At 40.3% G+C, this 11,251-nt stretch overlaps 1 protein-coding gene across 1 annotated transcript; it reads left to right on the forward strand.

Moving 5' to 3' along the window:
* Positions 1-991: 991 nt before the first annotated feature.
* Positions 992-1,838, forward strand: LOC118660755 (beta-defensin 110-like). The gene is made up of 2 exons (XM_036318424.1): positions 992-1,043; positions 1,699-1,838. The coding sequence occupies exons 1-2, from the start codon at positions 992-994 to the stop codon at positions 1,836-1,838; spliced, it is 192 nt and encodes a 63-aa protein (XP_036174317.1).
* Positions 1,839-11,251: the final 9,413 nt, after the last annotated feature.

Consider the following 11,251-nt stretch of genomic DNA (forward strand, 5'->3'; position numbering starts at 1 on the left):
TAAAGTATGTACATTTAAAATCTTCTCTACATTCTATACATTTGAAGTTTCTGTCCAGTTCCCAACCTAATGCTTGGAGAAATTTAGGTATTCAAATAAATCGCAGACATATGAAATTAAGATGAAACCATTCTGAATTTCAATTAGATACTAGGCTGCCAATTAGGTTCTATGAGTTGACATAATATACTTCTAATCTAAATTCAATGTAATTCATTCTCTATATTTTAATGAAAATGTTTTCTTCATTTTTCTGACATATGCAAAATTTAATATTCAAAATATATTTGGGTTGGCTATATTTGTTCAAAATATATTTTGGTTGGCTATGTATATTCTGACCTATAGACCGTTAGAATGACTTATTTAAGATAAGTAAGTACTATGATAAAATTTGAGGGGAAATAAATAATTCTGACTCCCAAGTATCTTTATTTAAGGGCATTGGTCATAACTGAATCATTAAGAGAAATAAAATCTTAAAGTAACAAAAATATTTACTTCCTTTTACTATAGCTTAATGTATAAATACAAAGATGTGAGTTTGGAATCTCAGAACATCCTTCTTTGCATTTCTTAGATGATTCACAACAAACTGGACTAAATTGGGGATGCTCTTTTTATTAAGTGCTTAATGTATAGCAAAACTGTGTTCCTATGCTTATAGCTAAAGTGCTTTAGTCTCTGATCTGCTATCTTCATGCCTACTGTGTTACAATAAAAATTATCTACCATCTCTATTTTATATGCCTATTGGGCTATTCAGGGTAGGAGATAGCAAAGAATCAGAATAAATTATAAGTAACATTTAAGGGATTATATTTTGGCTGCAAGAATAAAAGTATAACTAATGTTTAGGAAAAATACATATAATTTAGTACTAAATGATGCTATTCATTTAAAACACGTAGACTGGTGAAAGCTACATATCCATTTGTTCCAGCAAAATAAAAGAATATTTCAATTTAGAAATATTCAATTGAGATCTGGAATGGAGAAGAAAGCATTGACCAAATGGTTCTCTGAAGAGGCAATAAGAGTAGGTTTGAAAAAACTGAGAACAGCCCTCACTGGCTTGGCTCAGTGGATTGAGCATTGGCCTGTGGACCGAAGGGTCCTGGGTTTCAATTCTGGTCAAAGGCACGTACCTTGGTTGCAGGCTCCTCTCCAGCCCAGGCCCTGGTCAGGGCCTTGCAGGAGGCAAGCGATTAATGTGTTTCTCTCACATTGATGCTTCTCTCTGTCTTTCCCTCTCTCTTCCACTCTTTCTAAAAATCAATGGGGGGAAAAAAATCCTCAGGTGAGGATTAAAAATAATAATAATGAAAAAACTGAGAGCATATGCAAATGAAATTACATGTGTGTAAAATACTATAAACCTCATCTCAATGGAAACATGGGAAAGTAAATCTGGTCTTAATAAAGTAGGAAAAACAGATGAGAGGGCAGAGCCTCTAGGTGCCAGCTGAAGTTCAATATTGATGTGAGATATAAGATAAGGACATACACATTTTGTGCAAGTGCAATGTTTGGGGCTTGGTCACTTTCTGAAACAGTGATAAATTGTGCTATAAAACATCCCAGAATCTCCATCTCTCACAAACATGATCTCACGACTTACGACAGAATATTTTTCTCCCCTTAATAAGAAAAGTCCAGAATGAGAAACTGGACTGATGTCTTTCTCTTTCTTTGCAGCCAGAAGTAACTTTGATGAAAAACCGAAATATAGACTTGAGAGATGCGAAAGAGTGAGAGGATTCTGTAAAACATTTTGTGATGATGATGAGTACGATTATGGATACTGCGTTAGATGGAGAAAACAGTGCTGCATATAAACTCTGGACAAGAGAAGTACTGCTGAGCATCAAAGTTTGGAACAGAGGTGCATTTTCTTAATTTAAAAGTAGGTAAAAGGAAAAAGTTTGCAGTGTGTAATGGAAATAATGCCCTTTGAATCTGAAATATCACTATTTACATAAATAAAAATTATCTACCATCTCTATTTTGTCTATTCATTGCTCAGTTTCTTTGTACTTCAGATGGATCAACATATTAATTAAGCAAGGGAAAATACCCTAATTGGGCTTATCACCTTATTATGGCCATTTTGCCACCCAGACATGCATGCTACTTATCTGAGTTACCCAGCTTCCTCTCTAAATGTATGCATGTGACCATATCACCAACTTTAATATGATAATCAGGGTTTCCTTCATATATCTTTTTGTTCCACATCAAACTCTCTATATGTGTAACCTAATTATTTCTTAAATGAAACTGCATGTTCTCTCCCTTTCAAAGGGGAAGCCTTTTGATCTTGTCTTGCTTAATGATTTTTTGGGGGGTTATGGATTTAACCAATTCCTATGACATGGCAATTTGAGATGACATGGTGTAATAGTGCTCTCAGTAGAGCAATTAATGCTTTTCCTGGCAAACACAGCAAAGGAATAAATAACAAGGTCTAAGAGAAAGAGAGCTTCTTTTGAGAAGGCTAAAAAGAGCTAATTCCAAGGATGGACCAGCTGCCAGAAGCTGGTCCATCCTTGCTGCTTGAGACAGTTGCTGCAGGGAAGAAACATCTGCACAGCATATGTTTCAAGGGACCTGGCTATGGCACACTGTTCTTAATATGTGTGGTCCCCTACTTATTGCTATGTATTTTAACCAAGGTCACCTCTCTGAGAAAGGTTGTTTCCCCAGGTGGGGATTTTTCCCTGGAGTTAGGGATTAACAGGACTGAGGAAGGGAATATATCAGTAAAACCGCTTAACTAAGTGCCAGGCAGGTAGTTTATCACTTTAACTATGAACAATCACGCTTAAGCTGCATAATCCTTATTTAGGATAATCTCCTTCAGTTACTTCCTTGTAGCTTAACAGAACAATACAGTAGTGACCTTGGAATGGAGATAACAAACGCCCTAACCGTTGGAATGGAATGGATAGGATTAAAATCAACTGGTATAAATACAGATGTAACAGGAGAATAAAGACAGAACCTGGCTGGAGAACCTGACTAGAGAACCTGGCTATGCTGCTGATCAACTGAACGCTGTCTCTGTGTCATTTCTTCTTCACTGACTCCATCCACACCTTTGGGAACCCCTGGACCTGCTGGGGCAGGACCCCAACATGTAGCCCTGATATTTGGAAGGCTAGCAATTGGAATCCATGCCAGCAAGCTCAGTGTACATTCGCCATAACCTATAATTAAGTCATTACCTCCTTCCCAGAAACTGTTCTTACAGAACTTGTAATAGAGGCCATAAAACTCTGAACAGCTCACTGCCCCTGGAGGGAGAGCTATTAAGGCTGGCGCCAGGCCAAATCATCAGATATGGCCTGGAGACCTCCAACACCTGAGGGCCTTCTTGCAAGGCTTTCAAAAAGAACCGGAAGCATAATCCATATTTGCAGGACAAAGACAATAGGGAGATATAAAAAGAAGGCCCCTGCATGTCGCAGTACTCGGATTTGGAAAGCTATTCCCTGAGTCCGCAGGCGTAATTAAACAGCGTCCCTCCACTTCTTTAAAGCGTCACTTGGTTTTTCATGGGTCTTCAGCAACACTTTAATCCATGCAATCTTTTATTCAAATGAAATTTCACAGGAAAACACCAATTATAGGTGTGCTTATCCCAGCAATTTAGAACTTGCACAACCATTATTATTTATTGTATTTTTATGTATTAAAAATTTATGGAAATTGTTTCCTCTCTTCTATTTAAGTCTGTATATAACATCTTTAATTTTGTCTCTTGGTCAGGTAAAGGCTGAAATATTTGCCTTGTACAAAAAACATTTGCTAGAAACCAAGATGGCGGCATAGATAAACACTGGAAATTGCTGCCTCTCACAACCACTTCAAAAATACAACTAAAAGACAAAATGGACATCATTCAGAACCACAGGAAGGCTGGCTGAGTGGAAATTCTACAACTAGAAGGAAAGAGAAAAACACACTGAGACTCAGAGGAGCTGCAGAAGTAAAGTGCAGAGGTACGGAGGTGCACATGGAAAGGGCTGGCAACTGAGGATGAGGTTGACTTTTTCAATTGGGAGGGAGTCTTAAGCTCCCAACTGCTCTGAACTCCAGTTCCAGGTGAGTCTCTGGGGACCCAGACTCATATGGGGAGAAACTGCACTGTCTGGCATCCGGCAGACCTCAAGGGTGGCTTTCTCTCAGAGGTGTTGCAGCAATTACCGCCGGACACTGAGACCCGGGGCCTCTTAGGGCAGGGCTGAGGATCAGCCATAGCTCTTTGCTCCGCCCTGTTGATTCCCTGAGACCCTGCCCCACCCAAGCTGTGGGCAGAGGCTTTTGCATATGAATGGCCTGACCCTTTAGGTAATCTAAAATTACCTAACAGCCGAAACTGGTTTGGCTCAGTAGATAGAGCGTTGGCCTATGGACTGAAGGGTCCTGGGTTCAATTCCGGTCAAGGGCATGTACCTGGGTTGCGGGCACATCCCCAGTGGGAGATGTGCAGGAGGCAGCTGATCGATATTTCTCTCTCATAGATGTTTCTGACTCTCTATCTCTCTCCCTTCCTTTCTGTAAAAAATCAATAAAATATAAAATTACCTAACAGACTGTAGCTGGGTCAGAGACCCAGAATTTCCCAAAGACGGCCCAAGGCCCCACAGCAGCTTGCATTGCTTCATAGCTGGGCCTAATCTGGGCTCCTCCAAACCTTAAACAAAGAAGAGGAATTTGAAGATCTCTCCATAGCTCCTGCTGGGTAGCCTCAGGCAGAGGCTAAATTAGCACCTCCTTAGAGATCCAAGAGCCAGTGTACTCAGTGGTCAGAGTGGGACCATCCAGATTACAACTCCTCAGATCCATAAGGGACACACTCAGGGGGCAGACACAGTGAGCACCAAAGCCCCATTGAAGCAAGTCTTGCCCCATAAGGTCTCCAGCACAGAAGTTCTCCCATTGTAGATACACCTGATTCTCACAGCCAGTTGGCCTGGAGGTCAATTCCTCCCAGTGATACCTACAACAATCAAGGCTTAACTACTAACAAGACTGTGTACAAAGCCCACAAAGGGATGCACCGAGAGTGTCCACCTCAGGTAATTGGGGAGGCTGAGCCACTGGGCCCTATAGGACACCTAGCACACAAAGCCACTCTATCAACACAGGGAAGCAGCCAAAATTCAGAGACAAAGAAACAGGTCACAAATGACAGAAATGGAGGAAAGTAAAATACTGGATATAGAGTTCAAAACCAAACTTATAAGGTTTTTCAAGAATTTTCTAGAAACCGCCGATAAATTTAGTGAGACCCTCAAGAAATCTAGTGAGACCCTCGAGGTTACGAAAAAGGACCAACTAGAAATTAAGCATACAGTGACTGAAATAAAGAATATTATACAGAGATCCAACAGCAAACAAGAGGATTGCAAGAATCAAGTCAAAGATTTGAAATACGAAGAAGCAAAAAACACCCAACCAGAAAAACAAAAAGAAAAAATAATCCAAAAATATGAATATAGTGTAAGGAGCCTCTGGGACAACTTCAAGTGTACCAACATCCGAATTATGGGGGTGCCAGAAGAAGAGAGAGAGCAAGATATTGAAAACGTATTTGAAGAAATAATGACAGAAAACTTCCCCTACCTGGTGAAAGAAATAGACTTACAAGTCCAGGAAGCGCAGAGAACCCCAAACAAAAGGAATCCAAAGAGGACCACACCAAGACACATCATAATTAAAATGCCAAGAGCAAAAGACAAAGAGAGAATCTTAAAAGCAGCAAGAGAAAGACAGTCAGTTACCTACAAGGGAGTACCCATACGACTGTCAGCTGATTTCTCAACAGAAACTATGCAGGCCAGAAGGAAGTGGCAAGAAATATCCAAAGTGATGAATAGCAAGAACCTACAACCAAGATTACTTTACCCAGCAAAGCTATCATTCAGAATTGAAGGTCAGATAAAGAGCTTCACAGATAAGAAAAAGCTAAAGGAATTCATCACCACCAAACCAGTATTATATAAAATGCTGAAAGGTATCCTTTAAGAAGAGGGAGAAGAAGAAAAAGGTAAAGATAAAAATTATGAACAACAAATACATATCTATCAAAAAGTGAATCTAAAAATCAAGTGAATACATAATCTGATGAACAGAATAAACTGGTGAATATAATAGAATCAGGGGCATAGAAAGGGAGTGGACTGACAATACTCGGAGGGAAAGGGGCATGGGGGTGCGGGAAGAGAATGGAAAAAAATCGTACACCTATGGATGAGGACAGTGGGGATAGTAAGGGCAGATGGTGGGGTGGAAATGGGTGGAGAGGAGCTATGGGGGGGGAAAGAGGAACAACTGTAATAATCTGAACAATAAAAATTTAACTAAAAACAAACAAAAAACAAACAAAAACATTTGCTGACCCTTATATAAAAAGAGTCAATACAGTTTCCAGGAGGAAGCTATGTTTCCTGAAACATCAGTCTTTGCAACACCTGAGAACTTGTAGAAATGCAAATTCTTGGGGTTCAGACCTACTCAATCAATAACTTTCCTTGGTGGTGCTCTCCATGTGATTACAATGCACTGAAAACTATGCTAACCACCGCCTCAGAATGTGCTGAACTACTGAATTCTGAAGCAAAATGTGTTAGTGAACTTGTACAAACTTTTAGAGACCCCTTTCATTAATCACAAAACATACTCAAGTAGGAGAAAAAGATGCCAGGTAATATTTCTCTTTCTTTGGAGAAGATCTGGGCAAAAGAAAAACATAAAAAGAATCTTTTAGATAAAGAAATTAGAATTTGTTCTTGCCTATTGGTTTGTCAATAGGTGTTGTTTGACCTGTTTGTTTGAACAAAAGCTCATATTTATCTCACCAGGAGAGTTATATGAAATAAAGGCAGCTGTAAAACTGTTTTTAACATTTCTCTTTGTGGAAATTTTCATACAAATAATGCTCTGCCTTCCTCTTCTCCCCAGTCCCTTCCCTCCCCCTTCACTCTCCCTCTACTTTCTCATAGGAATTTTAAGATTCAAAAGATTGAGAAGTGGTAAAAAGACAAGTGCTAATAATTTGTTTAATGCTCACACATAATTTGGGCACCAAATATTGCCATGTTGTATTGAAATGGCAGTATTGATTTTCTTGCTGATTCCATGAATATATAAGTCAACTGAAGAAATATGAGTAAGACAGCCTCAATGTTCCCCTTAGCTTTGATTGAACTTCAGATAGATTTCTTCCTGAATATAGGCCCCTGACCTCATCTTTCTTATTGAATTTACTTTAGAAAACTTGCAATTGTCAATTCTTTCTCTGTTCCTTTGAAATATATGTAAGTCTTCTCCCATACTCTTGTCAGTTTTACAACACAAGAAATGTTTTTCTCAAGGACATGAGAACCATCCCTTTTAAATGTACATTTCAAAGAACACAGCACTCTTATCTCTCAGTCTTTGTGGGAGGTTGAGAGCCTCCCTTTAATGGGTGCCAATTATCAAACACCTAATCACAGAAATGTATTTGTAAACTCAGGGATAAGTCAAAGTGCTCAAGGTAACCCACTGATTAACTTCCTCCCCCTATTATCCTTCAGTGTTTTTGCATTTGCCCACACCAGAGTTTAAAAATCCTCCCACTTTTTATTTCATTGGAATTGAGCTCAGTCTCTATTCCCTATTGCAATAGTCTTGAATAAAGCCTTCTATGACTGTTTAATTCCGTCTGATGCAACTTTGACAAATAAAAGGACAGAAATTGGAATTGTGGGCTTGAAGCATTTATTTAAGTAGAATTCTCCCCAATATGGTTCTGACATCAATCAGACTGAGGATATTATTTAGAGAAATTCCCCTTTATGGCAGAATGCTGAAAATGCCTTATGAGTTGCATATACATGTTGTGAGAAGGCAATGGAGTTTATGATAATTTTCTTAGAATGACCAGGCAAGATATTAGGCAGAAGAAGATATTTTAGGGCAGAGACAACTGTATAGGTTTAGATTACCAGATATTCCTAAAACCTGGCACAGAGATTGACAAAGAAAGACCCTTGATAAATTTTAATGAATGAGTGAATGGATAAGTGGATGCCTACATAAATAATGAAGAGCCAAAGACCCTACCTTAAGAAATACATTTAATTTAGAACAGAAGAAAGGATAAGAAACACATAGTAAAGAGCTAGAACTTTACTTTGTTAAGATAAAGGTTACAATCATTATTCATGTTGTGCCCAGATTTCAAGGTTCCCAGGACCCCCAGGGAGCCCGTCAGTCCGATGCAAAAGCAAAGAGTCCTTCATTTCGAACTAGTTCGGCTCCCCGACCACACTCACCGATACAACAATGGTAAGCCCAGTGGCCGAGAGAGAGCGAGGCCTGATGGGATTGTGGGTTTTATAGTAAGGGCAGGGGAGGGGACTGTGGGCCCCGCCGATTGGCCAGGTGCGAGTCAGAAATCCTGGGCGTGGCCAGCAGGGGCCTGGGCTTCCGGGAAGAAGGCACTCTCCTGAGCACATGGCAGCCGCCCCAAAACTGGAGGACCCAGGGCAAGATGGAGGGCGCAGTCCTAGCCCCCCCTCCAGGGCGAGCTGAGCCCGGGCTCCAGGGGCCAGTCCGGTTGCTGGGGGTCCAGCAGATCGACCAGTTCCAGCCCAGACAGGAAGTCCATGTCCTCCATCTCGTTCCCGGGGGCGCCGGCGATCGCCTCCTCCTCCATCTCCTCGGGCGAAGGCACACGCCCCGCCCTGCCACTGCTGCTGCCGCGGGGTGGGTGGCAGCCTGCATCAGGCTCCCGCCGTGGGCTGGGGAGTTGGTGCCCAAGGCCGCCAGCAGCATGGTCAGGCCCCGCAACGACTCGCCCTTTCAATTCATCTTTCACACACAACTTTAAAAACCAAGGATATTTCTTTTGACTCAGTCTACATTCTCTCTGCCTTTAAGCAAATTATGTGAAAATAAAAAAATTAATAGGAAATTACTGAAAGTAATGCAACGGTAGAAAAAGCTGACGTATGGAAAGGTTCATGAGTATCCATTTTTCTCTTCCCTGCATTTTCAAAATGAGGACAATGATACCTTCCTATTGGATATAGATAGACACAAGATTACTTACCTATTAAATGTACAAGTTCTGTGCTGCCATGTCCATGTTATATTTTCCCTTTTAGGGGCATTTCTCTCATCCTTCTAGTCTCAGGTTTTAATTAGGGGTGTTAACGTAAAACAACATTCAAATCTAAATAATTTTTATGAGTTGCCCTAGCTGGTTTGGCTCTGTCGATAGAGTGTCTACCTGCGGACTGAAGGGCCCCAAGTTCGATTCCAGCAAAGGGCACATGCCCAGGTATGGGCTCGATCCCCAGTAGGGGGTGTGCAGGAGGCAGCCAATCAATGATTCACTCTCATCATTGATGTTTCTATCTCTCCCTTTCCCTTCCTCTCTGAAATCTTTTTTTTTTAAAGTATATTTTTTAAAAAAGAAAGAATTTTGTGAGATTATTTGAGCCAAACTATTGACAATTGCCGGAAGCAGAATCTCAAGGTATTGAGATAGTGCTCTGCAGAAGGGCAGTTTTTCACCTTGTTTCATAAATTACAATCAAAGGAGGAGACATAAGTGGGTTACCTGAAATCCACTGGTGATTGATTAGGGAGGTGGGAGAAAGCAAGGGGTGGGGGACCTCTGGGATTGGATAAAAAGTAAAATGATAGACACATGTTTCTTTTACACAGGTGGGTATAGCATAGTTAACAGTCAACAATTAACACGATAATGAGGGACTCTGACATCTAGCCCGGAAGCCCTGAGGGGTCCAGAAAAAGGGAAGTTGCAAGTTACCTTGACATTTCACAAGCATGTTATCTTAGATGCAAAAAGACAATAGGCTCAGTAAAGGTTGAAGTTGATTTTTGTCAGGGGAGATACTGGCCTAGGACATGACAACCCACTATAAAGTGCTTTTTAATGAAAAGGTTTTAATGTCAGACCATTCTTTGGGTTACTTTAGGTCTATGAGTTTGTAAGGCCACCATGCAGGCCTTCCCTCAGTTAGTCAGGTTAACATGTGGTTCCTTTTTGTCCACAGGGGTCAACATTTTCTTGCAATTCTTGCTTTCTGAGCACAGTAACATGAAAAGTTCAGTTTCTGACAACTGTGGTTAAAAAAAAAAAACCCACAGTTTTAACACTGCCATTTAAAGTTGGTTTGGTGCTTTTATCAATCAAACAAACTTCCCCATTCCTTGACTCTCTGATAGGTTAGGTTCTATGAAGTTAATACACAAATAAATATTTATATACATGAGAACTACTGGAAAATAATATTATTGGGAAGGAGTTCTATCTCAGTCTTTCTTTTTTTTATTTTATTTTATTTATTTATTTATTTTTTAAATATATTTTATTGATTTTTTACAGAGAGGATGGGAAAGGGATAGAGAGTTAGAAACGTCGATGAGGGAGAAACATCGATCAGCTGCCTCCTGCACACTCCCCACTGGGGATGTGTCCACAATGAAGGTACATGCCCTTGACCGGAATCGAACCTGGGACCCTTAAGTCCGCAGGCCGACGCTCTATCCACTGAGCCACATCAGCTAGGGCTGTAGTCTTTCTTAATGCAAATCCCACGATTAACTTCTTCTTTCATTTGGTTCAGTTTGGTTTCATATGAGATCCATTAAAGTTCATTTTTATACATTAACACTTAATCACCTGTATGACTCAGAGATTCCATCTGAAGGATGCTGGAGAATCACATGAAGGTGTGTAACAATTAAAAATACTTTTGAGTAATTACTATTTTAATCATGGTAATGTGGAAAAAGTATTTTTATATTCTCTGGGCTTTAGTTTTCTCATTTTTATAATAGGGGCAGAAATAATAATTTACAACTATAAATTGTTTTAACTAACTAGAGGCCCGGTACATGGATTCATGCATCAGTGGGGTCCCTCAGCCTGGCCTGTGGGGATTGGGCAGAAACCATCTGTTGCTCGGCAGCTCTTGCGTTGAGCATCTGCTCCCTGGTGGTCAGTGTGCCTCATAGCTACCTGCTGGCTGGACAGTCACTTAGGCTTTTATATACATAGATGTTTACTTGTGATTCCATTTTTAATCAAAATTTACTTTTTAGATCTTTTTTTAGGTTTACAGAAAACTTGAACAAAAATACAGAAAGTTCCCATATACTCCTTGATCCTGTCTGCACATGCATAGTAACCCCAATGAAAGTGAACATGGCGGTACATGGGAAT

Source organism: Myotis myotis, unplaced genomic scaffold (assembly GCF_014108235.1).
Source record: "Myotis myotis isolate mMyoMyo1 unplaced genomic scaffold, mMyoMyo1.p scaffold_m19_p_7, whole genome shotgun sequence".
In the NCBI taxonomy this organism is placed as follows: domain Eukaryota; kingdom Metazoa; phylum Chordata; class Mammalia; order Chiroptera; family Vespertilionidae; genus Myotis; species Myotis myotis.

What these genes read in the sequence shown, in the direction of transcription:
- LOC118660755 (XM_036318424.1), top strand. Translation starts at nt 992, where the DNA reads ATGGAGAAGAAAGCATTGACCAAATGGTTCTCTGAAGAGGCAATAAGA. An exon ending in TGAAGAGGCAATAAGAGTAG is followed by an intron (nt 1,044 to 1,698) that starts GTTTGAAAAAAC and finishes CTTTCTTTGCAG; the next exon opens with CCAGAAGTAACTTTGATGAA.